The sequence below is a fragment of the Psittacula echo genome (assembly GCF_963264785.1).
Source record: "Psittacula echo genome assembly, chromosome: 15".
NCBI classification, from domain to species: Eukaryota; Metazoa; Chordata; class Aves; order Psittaciformes; family Psittacidae; genus Psittacula; species Psittacula echo.
In genome coordinates this window covers 1998469-2026037 of record NC_137751.1, presented here as the reverse complement: position 1 = coordinate 2026037, position 27569 = coordinate 1998469, and the positions used below count along the sequence as shown (strand labels likewise).

Genomic DNA, 27569 nt, shown 5'->3' with positions numbered 1-27569 from the left:
GGTGAGGGACACGAGAGTTATAGCAAAGGGGAGAAACACAAAAACACTAAATAGGACACTACAGGAAAGAAGGTGACATTGCCCTATTCCTATGGAATATGTGATCACTCTGTAAGACTTCCTAAGAACCATTTTAAAATGTAGCTTGTGATGCACCTAAGTATTTCGTGTGATTGTGATCTAAGAACTGAAAAGGCTCTGGAAGGAGAGTTTTGAAAGTGGATTGTCTTAGCAAATGGATGTGTTGGTCAGCCCCTGCATGAAGCAGCAAAGATGCTTGTCAACCAGAAATTATTTTAGATGGAGGCAAGATTAAAAGGCCTAGATTAAAGAGAGGAATATAGGAAATAGACTCAAAAATTCTTGCCTGTCTTTCACAAGACTCTTTTGTGGTTTGTTTAATGCCAGTGCTAGCTCGAAAGTATGGTCTTTACTAGCCTACAGTGAAATTAGGATAAAAAACACACTTTGGGTGGGGGAAGAAATCATGTTGTTTCCATTAAGGTCTTAATGAGACCTAAAATTATGTAAACAACTTGAATGGAGATTTGACAGCTTGCTGCCTGGCGAGTAAAGAAGCCTACCATTTCTTTTCTTGCTTTTCCTTGTTTTATTCATAATTTGATGACTGGAAATGTGTGTTTGTTTTCTTGTTTTAGGCAGAGTGATAAATCAATTAAAATTATGTATTTTGAGACAGATATGCTTTTTCATTAATTCTATGTGTAATTGCAAATTTCATGCTGTATTTTTCTCGTGATACTTTTGTTGCTGCTTATGTAGCCCAGATAAAGTTTTACTTCCAGAAATTGTATGTTTCCATTTCAATGGGGTTAGTTGTGGAGTTGTGAATAAGTGCTTTTGTTTTTATGAATCTGATGTATTTAAAGCCTGTTCTTCGGGAATATAAAATCAATGTGATTCTCAGTCTTTGCAGACTCTCGCTATTTTAATTTGTAAAGCAGTTCCGTCATACCATATACGTGCAATTTATTTTTTTTAGAGTCATGTCACTTGTTTGACTATGAACATAAGGACAAATTTAAGAGCCAGCAGTAGTTTGAGACCTAAAGCTCTTTGAGGAACACTCCAGTACTGCACTGTACTCTGATTTTCATATCTGCCTATAGTTTTCAAAATATTTAAATAGTATTGATTGCTATTGATTTTCTTACCTAAAGTAGAATAATAATAATTGAAAAAAAGTAAAGTAGTTACAACATTGACATTAGTTATTATTTTTATGATTCGTTACAAAAGTCAGCTGGTGGTAACACTGAATTGTTTCATCTTCATCTTTTCTTTTGCCTTGTCAACATGAAAGAACTTGCATGCTACTGCTGAGTCTCTTAACTTTCTAAGATCTGTCAAAGTAATGTCTTTTTTTCTTTAGTTTGCTTCCATCACTTTTTATGCCATTTCAGTACAAAATGCTTATATATGTTTTGCACTGGACATGTATGCATCTACATCTCAGTGTTTCTACATTTAAAATGGAAATAATCCCCCAAAATTATGTTAGAAAAGTCAATAATGGAAATTTCCCCAAATATTGTGGTATTTAGCTGGAGTTTGGGGTTAACTTGACCTTTAGTAGGTGACTTTGTCATTGACTTCAGCTGATGTAGGTGAATGTCAACTGCTGGTGACTGAAATGACATGAACATGATCTTCAGTTGAGGCACAGCTCTCATTAAACTTATATCAGAACAAGAACTACGAAAGGGATTTTTTATTACTATTGAACTCCTGGTGTAGGTTCCTGCACAGATATAGGTTCCTGCACAGATACAGTTCGGATAAAAATACCGCTGTGTCTCATTTAATTCTTGGTGTAGTTACACAGTTTGGTAGATCCAGAGAGGAAGAAGTGCACTGACTTTTTATCCTCCTTTTATATAATGCTCTTGTTTCTAATGTGGAAGATTGAAATTATGAGAGCTTTGGTTCCATTAGCTTCACGTTCTTGTTTTTAGTGTTGATTCCCAACAACCCTCGCTTCTCCCTGCATGGCAGTGCCTTTCAGTAAAAATATGGTATAATCTTTTGAAAGTTAGCATATTGTGAAGATTCTTTTAAAGTAACTGTTTTTAAAAGTGAGGCCAAATGTGCCTTTATTTCAGTTCTTGGAATAATTTACGAAGTGCTGACAGGCTAAGAGCAAGTAAAGAGCAGGAGTTCATAGCAGAAACCAGTCATTCACCACCTGCCTTCAACATGATTGTTTTGTTATCATTTATAAAGCTGAAAGGGTGTTTGCATCTTCATAATAATGAGGATTTATAGTTTCCAAGTTGTTAAAATATCACAATGACATGAAAATATATTTTTCTAATGGCATTACTGTTCCTGAAAATAACTGGGCTTTTGAGGATTGCTGAAGGAAAGAAATTTGAGTTGGAATGTAATGGTGAAAACTCAGGGATAAAGTAAAATGGTGGTAGAATGAAAGATTCCTCAGTTACAATAGTTTTCAGAATAGACTTGTTGACATCTCGGCAGTTTCTTCAGAACTGTGTCTGAACCAATATGATGCGCTAGTCAGGTCTTTTGTTTGTCTTTATTTTTGAGCAGGACTAAGTTTAACCACATGAGTAATCATGTTTTACAAGGTCTGCTCTTTCTGTCTACAAAACATCCTTCTTGAAGGGAAAATGTTTTGGCACTGAAACCAACACTTAAATGCATGCCTTGAGAGATGTACATCTTAAAGGCATGGTGTAAATAGAATCTAGCTTAGACCATTTCCTTTAAGGTTGGGCATAGGTCTTGGGACTATGAGTGTGGAGATCTCTGCAAAAAAGTATTGTTAGAGTACCAGGTTCCTTGAACTGAAAGGCTTGAAGAAATAGAAGTCAGTTATGGCTCTGTAGAAGTTTACTCCAGTCTGTAGGTGAGAACAGCATTTTCTGCCTTTTTTACATTTTTTCTTTTTAGATTATTTTAATGAATAACCTTGGATTGTATAGAGTGAAACTTCAGAATATTAAGAGTATTAAGATAGTGTGGGAAGGATTATCTTTTCAAGAGTTTATAAGAGGAAGTGTATACAGCTGAATCATATCTCTATCATAGTTTGTTTTGTATTGATTGATGGGTCCTTCTGAACAATCTTCGTCTATATTAAAACCGATCATCTATAGATTGAAGTATAGATCAGTAAGTAACAAGTCTCTACTCAGTGGATACATTACATTTTTGTTTCTGGAGGAATATTAATGCATGAATACTTGGAAGGTGAGAAGTAAAAACAGTTCATGATACACAGTTTGGTACAGGTCTGGTTAAAAATACTGCTTCTGTGACAGATAACTCTATCAAAGAGAAAGAAATCTATTCTGCATTTTTCTGAGTAGCTATTAAATACTTCATATGTTAAGATAAAATATTCCAATATAGATCATAAATTGCCACTGCAGGCAAGGTAATATATTTATACTCGGAACATTTTGGAACACAGCTTTCTGACCCAGTAATCTATAGCTGTAGATTTAACAGTTGGATATTAAGTACTTTGTGGTGGTTCAGTCTCAGATTTACTGACTATAAATTGCAATTGCTCTTTTGTGATGTTCTAGCTTCTCCTGCATGTGTGAGAGCTTCAGGACTGATCTAAGTCCGTGAAAGTTTGTCTGAATCTTTCCACTGACTCTAATCAGTGTGATGGAATTCCTTTTGAAAGTTCATTCTGTTTTGTTTTGTTGGATGGGTGGGTTTTTTTCTTCTAAATGAAATGTGTGACCATAGGCTTGCTGCATGTGTGATTTATAGCAAGCAGCTTAGCCTCTCTGTGCTTCAGTGAGCCCGTCTGTAGAACTGGCACAGTAATACCACACAAGGTGCTGGGAAGCTCAGTTACACTTTCTGTACATCCCTTTCAGAAAGCTGGCTGAAAATACAGTATGAGATAAACAATTAGTCTTTTCTCCCATTGTCACACATGCCCTAATTTCTGAAATGCTTCACAAAAAGTGTTTGCTGCTTTAGGTGAGTTCAAGTTGAAGGTGGTTTTAAATGTTTCACATAGCATGACAGTAATGATGGAGGCGATATGTTTAACCATATGCCATATTATTTTCCACGTGTCACTTACTACAGCTTCTTGTTGGAAGGAAATGAAGTGTTTGAGATCAGGGCAAGTTTTGCCATTTATTTCAGTGGGACCAGGACTGAGCTGTGAGGGATCAGGGACCAAGACATGGGTGTTTGTATGGGTGCAGCATCCACAGTCAGGTGCAGGAGTTTCAGAGGAGCCCAGGTTGTAGAATAATGTTGGTTTACCTTATTTTTCTTATGTTATTTTTACATTATGTTGATTCATAATCTGTCTTTGCTTTAATACCCCCGTTGGTTCATTCTCTTGAACCACTTCACCTGTATACAAGTATTTTGTCATTGAAAAAAAAGGGTGGTATGAATTAAGTGCCATTCTAGTTATGCTCAATGTTTGTTGCTTTCTCCTGTTTTAAAATACTCTTATGATGCTTAATTCCATCATGATACTTGCAATAATTTCTTTGCATGTACATATATGCACGCACACACTTCTCAGAATTGAAGATCAATACTTAAAAATGACCAAGTCAATATGATAGTGTGATCACAGGCTGATATAATGTGGAACAAGAAATTAATAGGAGAAAAAAGGAAAGGAGGGAGAGGTGGCAAGACAAGGGAGCAGTGAAATAGAATAGGGAGAGAAATATCATAAAGTCCAGTTTAAAAGATGGGAAAATATAGAATGTGGAGAAGGAGGAATCCTGCACAAACTTCTCGGACAGCTTTTCTCTTAAGGGAAGGGTAAAAATCTGGTTTAATGAATTGAGGAAATGGGCAAATTTTGAGTTTATAGAAAGCAGAATGTTGCGTATCTTCAGCTTCCTGTAAGGAGGAACACTAAATGATGTTTCAATAAAACATAATTATAAACCACTGGATCTGCTACATGCACATTGTGGAGTTTCAGAGGAGAATGTTTCTTAATCTCTCTTTACATGATACAGTTACTGATTTGTTTTAACACGTAGCTCATGAGCATATGCATTGTTTCCCTTTCCTCATATCCTCTGCATGTTGTTCCCTCTTACCCTCTTGCCCATGTCATATATATCTGAGTGGTTGCAATGTGCAGATATACAGATCAGCAGTCAATGTTAGCATTAGTTAGAGGGTTCTTTTGAGAATGCCAGAAAATATCAACCACCTAGAAAGACTGACCCAGAATCTATATTTTAATTCCCAAAGGACTTACAATTATAAATGTTTGTATTCACTTCAGAAGTTTCTATTGAATGGAGATATTCAATATTGGGTCTTTTAAACAGTCCAACTAATTCTCCATTATGAGCCAGTGCTGTCCTTCAAGTTAATGAGTTCAGTGATCAAGGGGAATTTAGGACGTATTACTGAGAACCACTAAGCATCTGTAAATTCTGCTAAATCTCACGGGAACTGCAGATATTCACCATTTCTGAATTCATATCTTAGAATGACTGTTAAGCAAGGGACATCCTGATTTTTGAGAAATAACTTTCATAATTTTTTGTTCTTTCTTTAAGCAAATCCAAACCAGCTCCGCAGATTTCACCCAGTAAGTCTGTGGGAGGTGAGTTTTGTGTCGCTGCAGTCTTTGGATCATCAAGGTCATGGTTTGCAAACAATCCCGGTCTGAAAAGAGAAAAAGGTTGGTATATTCCAAAAATGGGACTTGCATTCAAATTGAAATGAGTTTATTTTCTCATTTTGTGAGCAGATGGTGCTTATCTGTAGATTTTTATCCTGAAACAGTGACAGTGGACATTTTGGGGAGCATGGTTGGGGTACTTTTGGTAAATAGGACCAAAATGTACGAGAAAGTTTGATTAGTGAAATCAATAATTGATTTTTTTATTATGATACAATGACAGAAAACAAACTTTGGTTCAATTCAAAAGTACTGTGTGAAGTGTTACTGTGAGGTAAAGGTCCTTTGCTAAAGCGAATGTGCAGACATATGTTTGGCAACGTGTTGTCACCTGGACCCACCTTGGTGTGAAACTCTTGTTCCACCCTCTCTTAAATCAGATAATCGTATTTTTTTTGAAACAAAGGGAAAATTTTGTGCTTGATACCATTTTCTCTTTGTCTTTCCAGCCCTCTCACTTCTTTCAATTGGTGGTTTTGAGTGCAAGCATATAAAGCAAGAGACTTAAAAGAATAGGCTACTATTCCTGTAAATATTTTTGCTGTTTCTGCTGTGCTATTCCAGTGAGATTTTCTTTCTTCTTGCAAACAGATCAATCAAAACAGTTTGTAGTGGAGTCGTTGTATATTATCAGTTGTTATGGCAGCCTGGTGGAGCATGTATTGGAGCCACGTCCACTCAGCACTGCTCCGAAGATCAGTGACGATACACCTTTGGAAATGGTGACATGCCCAAGAGCCAGCTGGACTTTGGTTAGGTAGCTCATTCTTTTTACTATTTCTTCCTCTTTTTGTCCAGGAAATGGTTGTGATTTTTTTTTTCTGGAAGGGGTGAATGTTCATTCATGTATCATGAGGCTGGTGAGCGGCTGGAACAGGTTGTCCAAAGAAGTGGTGAATGCTTCATCCCTGGCAGTGTTCAAGGCCAGGTTGGATAGAGACTTGGGCAATATGGTCTAGGGTAAGGCGTCCCTGCCTGTGGTAGGAGGGTTGGAACTAGGTGATCTTAAGGTCCTTTCCAACCCAAACCGTTCTATGATTCTATGAGTTTCACCCCTATTTTTATCTTAAAGTTTATCTTAAAGACTCTTAAGGTTTTCTGTTGAAAAAGAGGGCTCTCAGTGTTCAAGCCTACTTTTTCCTGTAGTTGTGTTAGGGCTAACGTGTCTGAAGGGGAGCTAAGCGTTTAAATACTTCTGTAAACACGGAGGTACATGAATGTGTTTACAGATCAATAGAGATCCTTATCAATTGATGATTTTAAATGATCAGATTGTAATTTAGTTTTTTTACAGAAGGACTAGAAACAATTATTTTAATAGTGTTAAAGTACAGAATTCTGCCGTGAGTCATGATGAGGTTTCCACAGTGAAGCATTGCAAAGAATTAGGTAAGTTATCCTGTAAGTAGCTGAAGGTAGCATTTCTCAAGACAGTTGAAGAAATTATTCCTGACATGCAGAAGAAAGTAAACAAAAACTGATGAGAAAGTGTTGTCAGTGCTTTTGACGTTTTAAAATATTTCCCTATCGATTTTTCTTGGCTCCTATATTCCTTAGTGCTGCTTATGGCTGGACTAGATTGATCGATACTTGATTTACCAAGCTATTTAGGAATGGCCCACCCTAATTAAAATTACAACGCAGACTTCTAGACCATTATTGTTGAAATGAGTAGGTTGTAATGGAATTGAAAATTCTAATTGGATCAATAGTCCATAACTTTACACAGCTTTATTTTCACAGTTTGTGAATGCTCAGTGACTTTACAGTATCGAAGTAGTGCTAGTTAACAGAACAAAAGAGCTCCCCAGTTTCTGTTGTGTGTTTATATAACGTCCGCATGACATACAAGGGTCCTAAACATGTTTACCAACTTAATCTAAACCACCTTCATCGTGAGCTATCCCATGTTGCAGTCAACAAACAAGTATTGTCTTTGCCTCACAATCTGTGCTGTTTGGTCCTGCTGCTCAAGTGCCTGTGGTGTATTGCAGTGTTTGAACAAGCTAATTTAAATAATTACAAACATTTTGTGAGCTTGTATAGATAATTACATGTGATGACAGAAACACTGATTTACATTCTCTGTATTAGCTAAAATATTAATAGTCTTGTGTTTTACCCCAGAACTCCTCAGTGGAATGAACTCCAGCCACCATTTAATGCAAACCATCCACTGCTCCTGGCTGCAGATGCTGTGCAGTACTACCAGTATCTTCTTGCTGGCTGTAAGTAGCTGACAACTTTTTGTCTTGTCTTATGTGCACATTTTAAGCTGAGTGTGACTTAGTTTTTCAGCCTGCATTTATTTCAGCATACGTTTAACCCCAGAATAGGGCTGATGTAACTATATTAGTAATGGTAGTGAATATAAGTATCTTTTTGATATGAATCAAAGTTGTGAGCTTATCATATACCCAAAATGTGAGTGTTTGGCTGGCCTTGAAAGTGTGACTCAAAAGATCCCCTGAAGTCTTCAGGGTTTCTTCACCTCATTTCTTCTCATGCTTTTAGCCATTTCCTATCATGAATTCAGTACTCAGTGACAAGCCAGTGCATCTGCATTTTCCCTCTCCCCGGAACTCCTGATTACTGGGCTACTTCCAGCCAGAGTCTCAGACAGCTGCTTCCCTCGGGAGCCTTGGCATTGCTTCCAGGTTTGGCAGCCCACCTGCCTAGTCCTCTGTCTTATCCAGCCACATCGTTTGCAAGGAGCCAACATGCATGGCATTGCATATTCAGAAACATTTATATATCTATAGATATATGGTATATGTATATTATATAAACCCATGTATTTTATATTGGTTTTATAGATAAATGAGTATTTATGTTATTTTTTATTTTGACTGTTCAGAAAAGAGAAGAATAATATGACCAGTAAGTAGCAATTCTCTATCTAGGATGTAGTCAAGATCAAAATGATGTAGCAGTTGAAGTTTCACAAGGGAACAACTCTTGGCATATGTAAAGGTACTCATGGGGAAACTAGAGCCTCTGCACAGTTGTCAGTGCAGCCAACGCCAGCACATGATGTGACACAGGCATTTTAAAATGCAGAAAGTCGACATCTGGGCCAAAAGGCAGTTCAAACATGACTGGTAAAAGTGATATTGGCGCCAGATTAGATCTGTTGCTTCTACCTTTCCATCTGTTGCGTGTGCTTCGAGCTCAAAACGTTGTGGGAACCTGCAAGGTTATTGTCTTCCTTGTTCCATGCTGCATAGAAAAAGGAAGAAAACTCAAAAGGTAGAAAAGAGTATGGAAAAGGTAATTAGTAGCGTACTACACTGTTAGGTGTGCCTTTGGGCTAGAATTTTTTGCTAGATCCCTGCATTATTGTACTTTGACATATAGGTACAAGAGTTCTGCTTTGAGATAAAAGGTCGTTGCAAGGATGTATTTTGGTTGTATGATAGTTTATGATACAAATATGGATCTCTATTTTCAAGTTACTGTGTCTAAAATTAGGTGTGCGAGCCTGTACTTCCATTTTCAAGTGTTTTGAATTGTTGAGTCCAGTCGGGTCAACAAATATATTTGTATTTTATATCAAAACCATTAATAGACACTGTTAACTATAGAGCATAGATCTAGTTTCATATTGTAGTTTAACGTGACTGCTGCCACAGAGTCTGCTTATGCTGCTGATAACTCATCTTGATATCAATATTTTTATCCATTTCTTATGCACTGTTGTTGCTTTTGTTACTGAGTAGTCTTGAAACAGTCTCCAAAATCAGCTTTAATTCACAAACACTACCTGTGTTTGTAGGTCCTTGCAGCTTTGCTGTTTAGGCCAGATTTATTCCCCCTCCTCCCCCTCCCCAGATACTCTCCTCTAGTTTCAAGATGTCATTATCATCCATACTGGTTTCAGCTATTTCTTCTGCATGCTATCAAACATACCAATGTATAAATTGTTGTATGCAGCATGCAGTTCTTGCAGGATGAGTCCAAGAGCACAGAATGCTCTCCAGAGAATTCTGAGCATTTTGTAAGAGTAGTTTGTCTGCTTTTGAGTTTCTGTTCAAATGAAAAACAATGTTATGCAATGATATGGTCTGAACAAAAAACCTTTCTTTGAATGGCAAAGCTTATATACACAGATCACATTTATTCCACAGTCTGAAATCAGGAATGGATGTGGTTCACTCTGTGTGTTTCATTAATGGCTCAAGTACGATGCAAGTCAAATGGTTTGGTATTGAAAACGGTTTAAAGGAAAAATAATGGGTTGTAGCTGAATTGCAGCAAAATAATGAATTTGAATTACTTGAGTTACGGTGAAGACTTTTAAAATCAGGTTTTATTTCACATAATAGGAACTTTTTAAGATGAGTGTGAAATGTAAAGGAAAATAGAATAATAAACACTACAGACAAAAAAGTATAGAACATAGTACAAATGGCATTAATGGAGAAATTTGTGTATATCTGATCTTCTTTGAAGTTTTATTTGTCTTCTGGATTTATTCTATCTGGAGCTTCTCAATGAAGTTTTGAAAAAAATGGAGTCAGAGCAGGATTCCCACAAAACAGTCCAAGACACCTGTTGGCTTCCCCTGTTAAATACACGCTAAACTGAAGTTATCTGTCTCTGCTTACCTGCGGTAGTGTAATGGGCTGGCATTAGCTGAAGCCTGGGGTTTGATGTGCTATCACTTCCGTCAGTAAGTTTAATTGCCAGCAAATGGCTAAATAGGGGTTTAGGGTGAATGTTACATCTGTCTGCCACGTTAGTGGTAAGAGGAATTCTGGCGCCGTTTCAGGGTCACTATTTGTATCTGTCTATCAGAGGTAGAATACAGCAGTTTCTCTCAGTTTCTGTATAGCATTTCTGCCAATTGTTTGGCTCCATTAAGTGTGCAGGGGAAATAAAAGCCTGAATGACCAAGTCACAAGGGGGTATGGATAGACCCTTTCTTTGTCCACACTCAGAACATTGCATTAGGTCTCATTATCCATTTATAATAAGTGACCTTTGCCCTCTGGGTCATTGGAAAATACTCAGTGTGCTTTTTAGCACAGAGTACCTCTGTCAGCAGACGGACAGAACAATGAAACGTCTGGCGGTCTGGTTGGAGGGCTGTGCTCTGCAGGTCTGCAGAAGGATACAGTTTGATGCCAAAACACAGCACCAAAATCTTCCTTAGTCTCTGGAAAGCATAAAGTAGGCCAGTGAGTTCTTGTGATAAAGAGAATATTCTAAAAAAGCTGTATTTAGTTGTTTACACACAGTTCAGCTTCTAGTATTTTTAAAGAATCTGAAAGTTAGACCCACAGCTAATAAGGAAGTAACAAGGAACCATTGTTTGAAGAAATACATAGTCCAACAAGTGTCCAAGACCTTTATCCCAAGGGTATTTGTAAGTGGATTGGCACAGCTGTTTCATTGCTTTGAGGTCATCTGTGACATCTGCTGCAGAAACCTGGATCAGAGTGCACAGTTCGTATCTACCTGAGCGCTTTATCACAGCTGTGGCTTACTGCAGAGAGGTGAGGAAGTGGATAACAAGAGATTTGGACCTTTCTGTAAGTTCGTGGCTCGAAAGTGAACTTGCATGTTAAATTCCACAGCCTGCTGGCCTGCAGGAAGTGTGGGTATCCTGCTCCTGACTGCTTCAGGCTTTTTGCAGTTTGAGAGTAAAAATAACCAGTCTGGAGAACCTCCTCACCTTCTAACAGAGCAAATTTCAGACTTAACTGTTGTTTTCACAAGAGTTCATCCTGCAGAGCCCGGAATGTACTGCAGGCTTCAAGTCCTTTGTGCTGGGTTAGATGTTTCTCTCCAAGCCTTTTCAGATTTAATACACAGTATTTTGCCTTATTTGTGTCTCTAGTATTTGCTCTTTATTTCCTTTGTTCTGAGTAACTCCTAAATCTAATCACAACAGAGGAGGGAAATTTAAGTCATATTTTATCTGTCCTAGATGTTTTACTTATCTCATAAGTATCATCACCTGGTATTACACTATCACCACAGGACTGTCATAGCAGACCTTACAGAGGAGCAGAGTTGTGCAAGGCACTGTGTGCATACACAGAAGGGTTTCTGGTGTCCACAGAAACTTGTCGAGTAAAGGATGTGCCTTTCTTCAGAGAGTTGCCAAGTTTCATTATTACTTATTCTTTAAATAGTACTTGCTTCCTGCTGTTTAGTACTTAGGAATTAAGATGCTTCTGGTAGTATAAACTCTCGAGGCATCCTGTTAAGATGTACTTTCCTTGTTCCTGATAATCTGCTGTTTGTGGTCAGGTTTTTTCTCTAATGAATACTTTTCTATTGCCATGACCCAAATTCTTCCATATTTGACTGACTTAACCTGTGTTTCCTTTGTCTAACTTCTGTATCTTCTATTTTAGCATGTTTGAATTCATTCAGACACGTGCATGGCACAAAATGGAATTGTAATGAAAATAGGTAAATTTGCATAACAACAAAAAAAATCATACATCCTTATTTCAGGCTTCTTATTTCCTTTCTTCCTCAACCCTCATCTTTGAATTCACTTTTTCATTGCACTGGAGGAAGGGACTGTAGTTGAAATATCTGAAACATGGACAATTAATGCATTAATGAGAAAAAAAACCCAACCTTGAAATCAGATCAAAAACTGACCAGAAAAGGTACTGAATAAAATGAGATATGATTTCTCTCCTCTGGCTCTGGCAAGGGCACCTTCACATTCCAGGCAAAAAATTTTGGCTCATCAGGACCAATTTTATGGAGATGACCTGCAGTTGTCAGAAGCAGGCCAATGACAAGAATTAATATATTAACTGGTATGCAGTACTCTGACAAATTGCTTACTAAATACATCAAAATTGATTGGACATTCTGTGTTTAAATTGACAAATGACTGCATTAGGGGAAGGAGGGAAATCCATTAATTACAGCTGCCCTCAACCATAGGAAATGTAATCGTATAAATATAGATTTTGTTAAAACAAAAGTCTCTACTTTACTACAGTGTTGCTGGTAAGTGTACTTGCACCTCCTTGCTATTTAAACCTCCAATAGGAGGTATTGAAGACAGATCTTTGCAATTGGCTTTTAAATAATCAAAGAGCATTTCTGTTGTGTTAAAAGGAATGATGCAGTGCGTCTTTATCCCACTCTGACCGCTTCTGGAAATTGTTTCTCTCTCAGAAAAATGGACACGTAGCTGAGGCTTCTGCTGTCTCATTAATTGTTTATTCTAAATGCAATGTAATTCATATTCCATGATGTTAGGATTCAGACCAGCACTCTTTATTCTCATTCCTTGTTCCTGTACTGGTCTTCAAGTAATACTTGCAGGGCTGTTACTCATTTCTGAGTAAGAATTTGCACTTGAGTTAGGCCTGAAGATATAATCAGTTTTATAGACTTCATTAAGGGATTCTTGAAAAGATTAAGGTCTGTATTTACAGCTGCCTTTGACTTCTGGCTGTTACAACAGATTTTCATTTCTGGACCAACTGTTGTACATATCTGGTGTTTTCCTGAAAATGGCTTTCATTAGAAGGCAAACTTAGTAACTATTCATTGTCTTCAAAGGGAGGAGGTTAGCCTTTCCTCACTGTTTGTTTGGGCTAAATGATAACACAATTTATGCAGATAATCTCTCTAACTCTGACATCATGTTTGCACTTCCTGCTCCCTCTAATGAAAGCTACGCACCCTGAGCAAGAGTTTTGTCTCTAAGCAACACTGCGGTTCTTTATGGCCTATTTGAGATTCCTTTCATACATTCCATTGATGGAAATAAAAATTGCATGCATAGAGCTAGTGATTATTGTGCAGTGGAAAGCAAGACTGAGAGTTAACAGTGGAGAGTGTATTAAATAACTGTGTTATTTAATTTATTATTTATTTTTATTATATATTATTATTTATTATATATTATTATTTGTTTTATTTAATTATTTAATTTAAGAAGACAGATACTATGAAAAACAAGCTACGATGCCTGTAATCACAGCCGAACTGCTGTCATGCGAGTCTCACTGAGCAGACGCAGTAAGGAATCTGGTCATTCTGGTCTACAAGCCTTTTTCCCTGAGCAGCAGAGCATGATGATGGGCTGGTAATAGACTAATGAACTGGGACTGATAATTATATTTATTGTTCTACCACTTCTCAGCCTTCTACCTCTTATTTTTCTTCTTGCACTCTTTTGTGTGTGCGTATTTAATCGTGTATTCTTTCTCTTGCACTCATGTAAAACAATATAAGTTATGGTACATACCGCCCTATATCCATAACTACAGTGTGTGTATGTGTAGCATGTTCTGGGAGGCAAGAGCTGTATCTTGCTATGTGTATGTTCAATGTCTATCACAACGACGCTTGATTTCTAATAATAAAACTGATCAAAACCAGATCCTGTTCTGTAACAACAATTACGCTATCATGTAGTTACGAGGTGTTCAAAGCCTTTTTGCTCTGTTTCTTTGGCATCTCTGCATTGCCGTGGTCAGATGCAAGTTTGGAGCTGTTTCAGCAGTCAGTGCTTTTGGCTGCCCATTACGGTGTCTCTGCTGGGCTTTACTGGTTCTGCAGCACTTCAGAGCAAAATTGGGCAGTTTAACATAATCCGCGATGAAGGCAATCTAAACAAAGCTCTCTGACCTTATCCTGAAGTGGGTGAAGCCCACTTGAGTTTATATGAGCTGCCGTGCTGTGAAGCCTGGAGAGGAGTTGGATCAAGGATTGGTGTGGGGGTTAATGTTTTAAACTGCCATTATTTTTATGTACTGATTGTATGACTGTTGCCTAAACTACTGGCCTTTCAGGTGTACCTGTGCTCCACAGATTTAGGCTTTCCACAAAATTGTCTCAATGGAGTGTTACGGGCTTAAAACTGCAGGAAAATATACACCATGTGTGCAGAGCTGGAGTGAGTGAGATGGCAATGGCAAAGCTGCAGGAAGGCAAATGGAAAGCTTCATCTGAGTGGCTGCAAAACCAGCCTTTTGGTAGATTGAATGGGTCCCTGATCACAAGACGTTTGGATGATTCTGCCAAGTTTCCCCTCCCTCTGCTCCTCTATTAGCTGCAATACTCCCACTGAGAGTATTGCAGCTAACCCTTGGTGGGAAACTGTTACGTTGTTTTGGTATTTGGTGTACAACCAGCATATAGCTAAGACTTCATGTAGTTACTTGGATATATATGTGGAACTTTATTATCCAGATGGGATTTTATATGTGTATATATATATATTCTAGATTCTCAGTTTGCCATTATTATTCTTTCTACTTGAAATTGCCTCTAGCTAGTGTATCGTTGTCATGAAATTCTACTTTGTTACTGCTACGCAATAAAAGAGTACAAGATGCTTTTTAAAAGAACTTCCTGGGTCTTTGCATCGCTAGTTTCAAAGGAATTGTGCAGATGTCCTGTAAAAATCCACATCCTTGGGAAAAATATTCCTCGAGATTTTGAGGACATTTCTATACAGACAAGTGAGATGCAGAATTTCAGAAAATGAATTCTTAAGTGTTTATCTTGGCTCGGGTATTCTCTCCAATTATATATATTTTCATATATAATGAAATAGAATCTATAATTAAAATATTTAAAATATATAAAAATATTTCATATAATATTTTCATATATATTCATATATATAATTGGGCATATATATATAGTTATATGTATCAAATGATAAAGATAAAATATGTTGTAGAAGAATTTGCAATTCAAGAAATATTTAATATTTGGAATTTTTTACTGAGTTTAAAACTGGTGCAGATCTTAAATATGTGTAATCTATACAGATGTATATGTATTTTTTTTATGACAACAGTTACAAAACTTCAAGTTCAACTGATTGTAAGGATGCTTTTCTCTTACAAGATTGTTACATGTATTTGGGGTTTTCTGGCAGTGGTCACAAACAGTGGAAACACTGTTTTCAGGTTTGCTTCTTATACTTGGAGACATAACAGATTTCAAACTAATCTGGATCATCTTCCCCTTCCAGAAAAGGTGTTTCTAATGAAATTGTAGTTCATGGTATTTTTTTAAGGGAAAACTATGTTTCCCTAAAACTGTAACGTGCACTTCCTGCTCCCTGCAGGAAACAGGACTGAGTGGTAGAGGAGAATGAATTGAATTTCTCACTGAACATAGGAGTGATGGGGGTAAATAGGAACAGGGTGAATGACAGTTCATGAAAGAGCTGCATCACTGCATACGAGCAGTGGAGTAAATCCGGATATATTCTTCAGCTGTAATTGTGAAATTATATAGACGAGGTGGATAAACATTAACTCTGTAAGGTGCATTAGATGCTGGCAATGTATGTTACGTGTTTGATGCATGTGTACACCTGGGCATGTGCGCGGCGTCATCAGATTAACTCAGTACTTGCCCATCTTAATCCATATTTTATAAACTAAATGCTGGAAACAGCACTGCATATAGGAATTAAAATACTTTCAGATGTGTACAAACAACAATAATGAACAAGGGCACATGCTGAAATAGTTCTTTACTATTCTTACTTGGTCATCTGGAACTTCTTAGAGAGGGGTCCATCAACACGAAGGGGTCAGTTTTCAAAGCAGTGTACAGGGATTTAGCCGCGCGACTCCTATTGACGTTAATGGGAGTCAAACGGGTAAATCCCCACGCACCGCTTTGAAAATTTACTACTAAGCCTCTTGACTTCTCACTACATACTTTGATTGTAACAGTAATCCATGGTTAACATAATTTTCCCGACAATAATGTCAAACATACTTTTGAAGTCAGTGAATTATAGAAATAGTTACCTCTTCCATAATTCTTTAAAGATGGCCATCAGATGATTTTGCCATAGGTTCGTGCAGTTGAAATTATTCTTTAACTCAGGAAAGAATATATATGTTATCCTTTGGTACAGAATGATTGTCTGCTCACAGTCTGAGCATTTGAAGTGTTGAGCAGCCTTAAGATGCTCCATACTGTGAGTAATGTTGGGTTCTAGCTCTGCCCACCTTTAGAAGTTCACTATACTTGACTGGTTTCCAATGGGAACTTTAGAAACAGAAGCTGGAGTTAAGGCACAATGTCCATACACCAGTCTTGCAATGCAACCAGGAGTAATGGTGAAGCCTGGACACCTTATCAGTCTCTTTTTGAGGGAAAAAGAGAAAAAGCCAGGCTGTTGACTGTCAGACCAGCATAAAGTAGGAGCAAGTAAAGCAGTCCTCAAAGCTGGGAAAATCTGAGGAGAATTCATATCCTGATTACAAACCTACCTATTCCTTCAAGATTAAAGTGCTGATACAGAGAATGGATGGTCTATAAAGCACCTAATAAACTGTGGGCAATATATAAATAATGAATGGATAAATCTGTAAGTTAGTTGGCGGTGTCAAATAACTGTTAGGCTGACTAAACCCTTGGTTTACAGGGGGCTTTTTAGCTTAATTTTATGATATTTACACATACAAGAATCTCAGAAAGTCCTAACAGGAAAAAAATGAGTGGGGAGAAGTTTTGGGTAAAAGAGGCTATTTTGATTTGCATGGCATGTTCCTGCAGAAGTTTACAAGCTGAAAAATGCATTAAAACCAGAACTTTATTCTGTAACATACAGCCACAAGTAAAAACACAAAGAGCATATCACCCGACTACAAACAGTTTATTTTAAAGATGGCTGTAAGCGTTCTGTCTAAAATGAAAATCTGGTCTTCAGTCTTACTGTCAGACTTGAGCAGAGGTAGAGCCAGCAGTGCATAGAGGGATGTGCTGTAAGGGAAGATTTAGGAACATCCCTGCAGTAAAACTCGCTAGGCAATTGTTGGACTGGAACTACGTGGCCAATCTGGGATACTGAAACCAACCTCTGGTGAAGTGAGGTCACATCTATAAAGTGCAAAAAAGGTGAACCTGTTGAATTTGAAGTGGCTGCATGTAGACCTAAACCAGAACTGTGGCATTCTACTTGCCATGGGTAACACGATGTAACTAATGTGCCAGCGGTTCCAGAAGTAGCATGAAGTAAATCATTCAGATTGTACAGCTTAATTTTAAGAGAAGTACTCCTGAATCTTGTTGACAAGCATGTGATTACCTCAGGTCTCTAAAACACCTATGATCATTTTACATGTAACTTAGGAACCACAGAAAAAGCATCAAAATCAGATGTTAGTGTGTGATTTGTATGAGAACAAGGGATATGCAAGTTTTGTTCTATGTACTTGTTTGTCTGGAGATCGCTGGAGGCTGCACATGGACCCAGGGCAGACTTTAGACTTTATGAATCACTTGGGAAGTTCTTGTTTCTGTTTCTATGAGATTTTAGAATCTTATTTCAAATTATGAATTTTGTATATTCAACTGAAATAAAGGAAAGCTCTCTGGTTGTCTGCAGGCATGTGTACAGCAGGCAGCACAGGACAGTATTTATAGTCTGCAAATGCCTTTGCTCTCAATTTGGACAAACATACATCCCTTAGAGAAGAGCACATTGAGAATTTCATATATAACTCTCAATTAAATTGAATTGTGTAAAGCTTATTTATATAAATGAGAAAATTAAAACCTTTTGGTTCAAGAAGTACACAAAACTAAGTAAAACTAATGATTTATTGTTCACAAATTAAAACCATAAGTACGCACACTACAATTGAGCTGTAGTGTTTCTTTGTTCCAACACTTTTATGCTGCTGAAAGATGACAATTTATAATCCTTGAATGAATAAAGGTTTGTCTTAGGTTTAGGTATTTAATGGTATAATGAGCCCATCTATGAGCAAAACCGCTGCTTGTTAATTCCGGTATTCATCAAGCATGGATATTGGTCTAGGTCTGGTTCACGTGTAAAGAATGTCTATGCAAATTATCTGAGGTTAATATAAACTGTTTTCTTCATTTGTTACTAAGTATTATGGAAAAGTTTCAAAACAATGTATTTGTTTTCTCATGCTTAATCATTGAACTGTGTGAATCAGGACCTGGAGTTCCAGCGGGAAATCAGCTCAGCTGTATTTTAGCCTTTGTTTTGGCTTGTGTTGAAACTTTTGCCTCAGCAGTCACTTCTGTGCAGTTTTCCTGGCACTATCAATTATCACACAAATTGCTAACTTTGTAACATGGGTTTTTTCAGACTTTTGCCTTTATAATAGTCTTTCTTCACTGTAGTAAGAAGATTAATCCTGCAGTTGCAGAGAAGGGAGTCTGTAAACTTCAAAAATTTACCTTAGATTATGGGTAAGCACCTGTACCTTTGATTTTGAGGGTAGAAAATGAGATGAGTGTTCAAGTCAGGAAAGAAGATCAGGGACAACAATTTTTGTTGAAACTGTTTTTCCTCAGTTAAATGTGGTTCAGTAGAGCAAATCAAGATGGATGGACAGGAATATATTTCAGATTTAGAGCTGATGCAGATCACTTTTCACTTGAGGGAGGACAGAGATTAAAGGTGCCACTACTATTTTTGAGCAGCTTAAGGATGGTTTTTGCCCCTTGCCAAGTATTTATGGCAATGCTCTGGCTTTTGCTGTACGTAGCAGTTAAAAAGTGACTTTAGTGCTTGCTTATGGAGTTTTTTGCATTTATAAGCAGACTCTAGGAACTCATATCCTGTTATACTGCATAAACAGAAGTTGTATGTTGTAATTCTCACCTTAGGTTTTTAATAAATACTTCTTTTCTTTGTACTTTTTCACTCCATGGGTTAATTGTACAAATTTCTATGTTTGTGTGTTTCTAGATTAAACAAACTCGGTTGTGTTCTGATATTTGATATGTTTGTTCCAGATGTTGCTGTAAGAATAGCAAAAAGTAAAAAAATTGGCATAGCTCAGACACAAAAGCATGAATTAATTATTTTAGGAAGGTACAAAACATCTGCAATTGCCAGTAAAATACCTCTGTGCATCAAGGGCTTCCTCTCTTATTGTCTATATGTGTGCTATTTGTGACTTTCTCAATGAAAGAGGAATTATAAGAGCACAAGAAAGAGCACGACCTGCTGCGGAGCTTTTGAAGAATTTGAGTTGGATTATTTGCTATCCTGCATTATAATGAAATCATTTGGAAATTGAAAAACCTCTGTTTTAACATTGGAACAGCTTCATGATGTGTCAAAGGCTGCTGTAATTTCCAGTGTGAATTCAGAATTTCAAAGAATTAAACTGGAAGATAAAAGATTATTTTCCAGCTCAAATTCCTGGAAGTACCTCTCAGGGCATAAATTAATCTTGCCTTGGAACATGATAGCAATGCAAGAGGTGTGCGACCCAGAAATGGAGAGAGAATCGGGTTTACATTTTTAGAACGTTCTTGTTCCTATAACTGCAAGGGCATTTTTAACTTGAAAAAACTGACCATATGTATATCTGTGACAAGCAGTACAGCGATGGCAAATCTCCAGCAAGGATCACTTGTCTTGCAAGGTCATATCTTGGAGAAGGCTGCTTGCTCTCACAAAGGGCAGTGGGAGTCAAGCTTGCCTTGCCTCTGCTAAGGCTGGGACCATCGTTACGGGATCCTGCTATCAAAACCAGACTCTCTTTAAATGCCTGCTTTTGTGATAGGTGTGGTACATAAATGCTGTTTTATTAAATAGCAAAATAAATTACCGAGGTTTGACCTCAACTGAGGCTTTATCACTGTTGCCCTGCTGGTGAACTCTAAGGCAGAGCTTTTTCGTGGAATTCAGCATGTCGTCACTTTTTGGTAGAAAGAGTTAATGCTGCACTCTGAAGCTGCGCTGAGACGTGTGTTATTGCAGTGCTGTGATTCCTCAGGAGAAGGCGTACAGCCCAGGACCAAAACTATTCTTAAATCTGAATTTCTTTCTCACTGTAAAGGCATCCTGAATCTTCAGTAGAATGTAGGAGTATTACACAAGGGAGAAATACAGTGACAAGGCAGGGTGGATGCTGCTCCCTGGGCTAGCTTTTTTGCAGCTAGTCACTGAATAGCAGCTTCCCTAATCTTGACAGCTCTAGTAGTTGCCCCTGGGATAGAAAGAACAAAAATAATTCAGAACAGTCCATAAAGTTCCCGTTGGTTTGAAAGCAGAAACATCTGCTAGAGTCATGAACAGTTTGTTAGCAGAGTTCAATAACAGGAAAGCCTGCACTTGATCAGCTGTGCCCTCAGAAACCGGCATTGCTGCAGTCAGTAGAATTTATTGCAAAGGAGTCAGGAGATATGGGGAAGATTAGGGCACCAGCAAAACGTGTCAAAATAATGGGTTTGTTCCATTGGTTTCAAATACAAACTTTACCAGTAAGGAAGAAGTGGGGGCATTATGGTTTCATATTCAATGTTTACTGTGAATCCTCAGCTGTTTGTAATCCAGGAAGGTATGTGTATTTTCTTAATAGGAATTTGGTATGGGCTGGATAGACACATCCGTAAGTCATTGAATTAGATCTGTCACGGTTGTAATGAAGCAGATGAATGTAGTTCCTATATTATCTTGAAAAACCAATGAACACACACTGTTGAAATAATGCCTGTGGTGCTGAGGTGTGGATGTGCACACACAAACAGGCACAGATTCTAGTGATTTCAGTGAATATGGCAGTATCTCATGGGAAGAACTTGGCACTTTGTAAGACATTGTCCAAATATATAGAGCATTTACAGTAATTCTTTCATAAGTCAGGCCCTGAACTGAATTGATACATGGCAGTTTCCAAATACAAACACTCCATGATACAGGGTGTTAGAAATGGCTCCATAGCTGAGGTTGGGTTGAGATACCCTCTTATACAAACAGGATGAAAATCCTTTATTTCATATAGTGTATAGATTTATGAAAACCCCGTGCTGTTTATATTATAGAGGCGCCGTTCTGTATTTATGGTTACAGTTGTGTCTGCGCTGCCGTTATAAACTCCTATTATTAGGGGTTTACAACATGGCTGTAAAAATTTGTAGTGGATGGAAACTTGACACATAAAGGTCAACTCTGTAATAATACAGTTTTTAAAAATCAATTTTAAAAATGTTGAGTCATTTTTAGATTATGTTAATATAAAAATCTTGGTTCTAATTTTAGGACTGTACAGCATCTTAATGCCATAGCATAAAACTCGCTTGTTTTAGCAAAGTAAAAATACCCTTGTTGCAATTGCTTCTTTTAATTTGCTCTTGTGGTGTCTACTGTTCCCTCAAAGTGGGTATGGTTTCTTGGTATTGACTCCAGGGCTCCAACAGGCCTCTGACAGTAAGCAGGTACAAGAAAATGAGAAATACCTCCTGTCGTATTGTTTGGGGTACTCTTACAATGTGCTTTTTCTAAACTTCTTCAGCTTTCTCAAGTGGGAAGTTTTAGTTAGAGCAACGTAATGCTGCAGCTGTAAAGTAGCTAGACTGTAAGCTTTGCTAATAGATTTAGATGTCTCAAGGACCAGGCATCATGAAATATTCTTGACAATAAGGAGTCTACAGTTCTTTCTCTCTTTTTGTGGAGTGTTGGAACACTAGATTGTGATTTTCCCTAAAGTTGGATGTATATATGGTAATAATTTTAAAAGTGGTTTGGCTATCATGCAGTCTGCAGAGCTGAAGAAGTTGCATCTTTCTGTTCTAGTGAGCCTGTATGAAGACTAATAATGACAGTGACTACAGGAACAGAACTAAGTTTTGTTCTAAACCAAAAAAAGCTCTGTGAATTGAGGTTATTTGTTTCCATCAGTCTTCTGAAAACAGCAGAGATGTAGGTATTTAAGCAGTTAATAGTAATGTGAGATTCTCACAATACTGTCAGTAAAAGGTTTGCTGGTGGGCATTGCAGGCAGAGCTGATGTTGAGTCAAACTGAAAGATGACTCAGCCTCAGATCTCTGGTATTGACTGGAAGCAGAGTCCCCATTGTCCAAGAGTTTGGAGGTTATGAACTTGATGATCTTAAGGTCCTTTCCAACCCTAACTATTCTATGATTCTGTGATTCTTGGAGGTTGTGCCTGGACAGTTGTGTTTAGTAGCCACTGATGAATTTCTCCCTTGGCTTGGACTAATGTGTCTTTCTAGTTATCAGTGTCACCTGCAGCTGAAAAAAGTGTTCTTTCTTATCTGTCCAAAAGTGTGATACAGTATTACTGCAATGCACTGCAAACCTCAAATACAGAATTGATGGTATTTTACAGTCCAGTGAAATGATCTCAGTATTTAGTCTTTGTAGCAAATTAAACATCAAACTGTACTTTCTTATGAATTCTTAATATGTTACTCCTGTAATGAAAAGGTGACACTAAGATGACAAGCACTTCCGGTTAAATTGTGAAACAATGAAATCCTAAAATTCAAGTTGTTTGTGTAGCAGGTTTTAATTATCAACATTAATGTTGAACTGAGAATGATAATACAGTTCATGAAGTCTTGGAAGTACTTTGTGTTCAAAGTCAGTATATGGACCACTGCCTCGAGATAGCTTTTGTCAGCTCACTTAAGCACAGTTCACCTTCTGAAAAGTCTGTGGAAAAGGCTTACATCACTGACAGCAGCGTTTCTCAGTGGTAAATTCCTCAAGGCAGATGGTTGTCATCTGTACTGGGCTGTTCTGTATGTTTATTGGGTAGTTAAGGTTAAAAGAAGAGCCAACTGGGTTATCATAGTGGCTGTATGTATACATTCAAGTCAAAGAAATCTTTTCATCACTTTTGATGTCTATACTTGATCTGTTTCAGTGCTGCAACATACTGTCACAGATTTAGGAAAACATATGCAGTGCTGTACCAATAACTCACTGAAAAAGGGGTTTTTTTAAAAAAAGCATTTAACACTAAATCTGATTTTTCAGTTTTCTGGTTTCTTTCAGTGGTTCCACCCGGGAGCCCTGGACCTATCACTCGGCACGAGTCATACGACAGCTTAGCATCTGACCACAGCGGGCAGGAGGATGAGGAGTGGCTCTCACAGGTATGCTTTCTTGGGCATTCCAGTTCGGGAGTGAAACTGTAATAGTATCCACTGGAAGTAAAATCCACAGCTTTCCTCAAAACGGAAAGTAAGCTTCCGGCAGGCCATGGGTGCAAAACTGTGTGCAAAACTGACCTCAGCCCTGAATTAACATGGTATGAATTTGATGCTCTTTCCATTTTGTACAAACTATACAAGCTATATTAAAAATGAAATAAAGCTTCCATCATTACTGGCGTACGTCGTTGGGAAGTTCAAGGTGAGGTAGGAAGTTTCACTTGGCAACAGAAAGTTACCTTTCTTCCTTCTTCTTTGGCGTGGTCATTTGCAAACATGGATAAAGGAAGTTGGCTGGGCAAAATGGAGATGCCTTTTCACTTGTGACCTGTGCTATACTTAACATTAAAATGGTAAATGAACTGGTTCACTTCCTTCTTTTTCTGGTTATCAGCTACTGCATTTCCTGATGATAATTCCTGTGAGTTATAGCTATGTACAGATATATGTAGTGCTTTAAAATGGTCATGCCTGGTAGGATACTTTCCTATGAGGTTAAATTTTTGTAGTTTTATCAATTCTTTCTTTGTTTCGGTCAGTGTAACTTCTCTTTAAGAACTTGGTGCATACTTGAGTGTTTGGCTCAAAACATAATTTCAGTTTAAGAATGTGGGTCATGAATAATACACTGAGGATTAGTTCCTGTTAGTAGGAAAAGGTTAAAGTTAAATAAATAAATAAAATTTACAAATGCTCTGGATTTACCAGATCAATTACAGGCTACCTGATACCTGAAATTCATCCTGACAAATTAGGTGGGTTTCCTTTGGTTTATGAACAGTGTTGTTATGGGAGTGATGCATAAAATGTGTTGCTGGGGTGTATGGTATAAATATGAAATATTCATGGATGTGATTTGCTTCTCCCACTGGTGAATAAATCATACACAGCATTTTCCTAAAATGAGAAGTTAGGTTTCCACATGGACCGGTCCAGAAGCGGCATTCATTGGGGAGTCTGTTCGTGTGAATCCACTTACTGGCCTGAGTTTTCAGCTATGGCTGCACATTGATATCTTTTCTTTGCATATGCTTTCTCTAGTCAGAGCATAAAGATGGTGAAACGGCTCAATCAGTGCAGTCAACAGGAATTTTATCACTGAGCTCACTGAGGCCAAGATTTCACCTGTGGTTTTCTACCTACCCTCTCTAGTACTGTTTGGGTAGTTTAGTTTATTTTACTGTTCTGGTGACTTTCTGGTGCAGTGTGCAGCCTCAGGAAAGAGACAGTAAGGTCAATATACGTTAAGGGGTTGGTTTATTACTAATTCTTGGAAGATGTAAAATATCAAAGGAACTTAAAACTTCTTGAACTTCATCACATCTATCCCTCTAGAAGAGTAAATATATTTATGAGAAAAAAAGAACCTCCAAGTGATGTCACAGATAATTCAGAGAATGCTTCCAGAATGTTTAATTTTTCTGAGTGAAGAGAGTGCTGATAGCTCTTCCGAGCACAAAGATGCTAGCCTTCTCTGCACAAGCCACTTCAGATTAAGCCTAAAGTGCAAGTATGTTTTTCAAAATTAAAGTGTTGTTATCAACAGTAACAGCATGCAGTGAAAAACATCGCCCTTCACTTCAACTTTTCAATTAGAACAGTGGGTAATGTGTGCTGTCAGTGTGAAGTAGATACAATATGTTTGTCCTGCACACAACGGGAGAGTGAATAGGAACATCTGGCCATAGCCTCAGTAAAATTGCAAAGGCATCTGTTTACCTCTCGGCTCTGAGACACTGATGGTTTCAAGCTTAAAATATACAGATTACTTTATCTGTGGCCTAATTTACACTGCTACATAAAAGCTACTTGCCTCTGAAACGTCTACAGTCAGTCTGAGTTACACTAAGATAAATGCAAAGATGGAAACAGTGCTAAATAGGCTGTGCATTTGATGTCTTCCTTTAGCAGAGAACCTAAACAACATTATCCAATGTTTAAAATTGCTTCTTAGAGAGGTAAGGATCGCTACTAGTATATATCTATGTCATCTATATACAAAAATATATTTTCATTAATTTCCTCACTAAACTGAGTTTTTGCTGTGAAGCTGATCACTGTTTTAGCAGAACTCAGTAGGGATTCAGCAGTCTGGTTTTGTCATCTTAAAATTGTGAGTTCACCAGAGCTTAATTGTTTCCATTTCATATTTCCTTTTTCTGATACTTAAAGGCTCTTTTTGATTTTTCAGACTGTATTACAGAAGACATATGCTTAGGTTACCCTTTTATTTACATGGCCCACTTTGCCCTGATCATATGCATTTCCAGCAATGTCACCATCTTTAATTTTCATGGTTGTTTGCATTCCTATAGTTGACTCACTTAAGAGTTTGCCAGAATTGATACACCTCAGGTTTATAGTTATCAGTGTGAAAAGACATTTTTAAAATACTTTGGAAGTTTGTCTCTAGGCTCTAACTGGGAGAAAATATGGATATTTGAAGTTGTTGTTTGTTAGACACATCACCTGTGTTCTGTAGTTTGGAAGTAGGCATGGAACTGTGAAGCTTCTGTGTCTCTGTGTATATCTACACATCAATGTACTTACAGTAAATATATCATGTCCGCCTATTACGTATGTGTGGTTGTTCATTGCAAGCAAACACTGTTTTAACTGTTAGAATGTCGGTTAGATTAATATATATGCATGTGTGTAGCTGCCCTTCTAAACTCCATGTGTTGCACATACATGTTATATCACATCTGCATAGTAACTAGAGTTACCTGGGCTGTTCGGTGTCTCACAGAGCACTTCACATTGCTTTCTGCTTCAGGTCCTGTAGCTTCCCAGCAAGATGGTCTCTGCCAGTGGTATCCTCACATATGCCAACAGTAATTAGGAGATTTGATTTGAAATACAGTTCACACCTATGTATATGTGAAGCAGTGCTGTTTAATGTGTGAACTTTTAGCAAGCGGCTGTAACAAACTGTAACAGCTTGCTTTGAAAAAGTGCATCCCTTGACCTGGTCAGGATTGAGGTCATCTGGGGGAGGTAGACTTCCCATTCCTTGGTCTGCTGTGTGCAGATGCAGGCAGAAGTGTGTTCCCCTGCTTGTTGCACCACCAGGGTAGCTTTGTAGCGGCACATATTTCCTAATGGCAAGGGGAGGAAGAGCAGGATTCAGGTGAAGTGATAGCCAGAGTGCAGTGTTCATCTTCGGAACAGTTTAAGAACTGGGATGCAGTGTTCTCAGGCTGGTGGTTCATACGCTTTCAAGGCTCTGCAAAAAGCTCTTGGCTTTGGCTGGAGCATCCTGTCTCTAGCAAAGACATTCTGAATTTTCCCCTGTTCAACATTCCTCCAAACTGATGGCACAAAACACTCTTTTTTGTTTGAGAACAACAGGATTCTGGTGATTCAATGTACTGAAGAAACCATTCTATCAAGTTGCAGTTTTGTATTAAGCATTTCCCTATATTTTCTTTCCCCAGGTTGAAATAGTGACTCACACTGGGCCTCATCGACGCCTGTGGATGGGCCCACAGTTCCAGTTCAAAACAATCCATCCCTCAGGCCAAACTACCGTCATCTCATCCAGTTCTTCAGTGCTGCAGTCGCATGGTCCAAGTGATACCCCGCAGCCTCTTCTGGACTTCGATACAGATGATCTTGATCTCAACAGTCTCAGGTAAAAACAAAACCAATTTCCAAGCTGCTTCACATTTGTTGTGTGAATAACTTGCCTCATGCTTAAATGAGACCATCTGTGTAGAATGTGTAATAGTTTTCATCAGTCTTGTCCAGATGAAAGTCTTAAAAGTGTGTGACTCAACAACAATAAAAATTCACCCAGGCCAAGCAGCTCAGATTCCTTTCTGCTGCCTCTTCTTGGGTAAATGACAGTGAAAGACAGTACGAAGTCTGGTGCCTTGTTCAGCATCATCTTGGCTTTCACAGTTTTTGCATTGCTTAATAAATTCATTTTCTCAGACATGAGTGGGAGCTTTATGCCATAGATTTAGAC

General features: G+C 37.9%; 1 protein-coding gene across 4 annotated transcripts in view; it reads left to right on the top strand.

Moving 5' to 3' along the window:
* BCAS3 (BCAS3 microtubule associated cell migration factor) overlaps positions 1–27569 on the top strand; it is a 363502-nt gene that overhangs the window by 143868 nt on the left and 192065 nt on the right. For all 4 annotated transcript variants that reach the window (XM_080629980.1, XM_080629979.1, XM_080629982.1 and 1 more), the window contains 5 exons: positions 5559–5683; positions 6275–6440; positions 7811–7911; positions 23442–23542; positions 27037–27233. In XM_080629980.1, coding sequence (XP_080486106.1) covers positions 5559–5683; positions 6275–6440; positions 7811–7911; positions 23442–23542; positions 27037–27233 — 690 coding nt within the window. The remainder of the gene's footprint in view (positions 1–5558; positions 5684–6274; positions 6441–7810; positions 7912–23441; positions 23543–27036; positions 27234–27569) is intronic.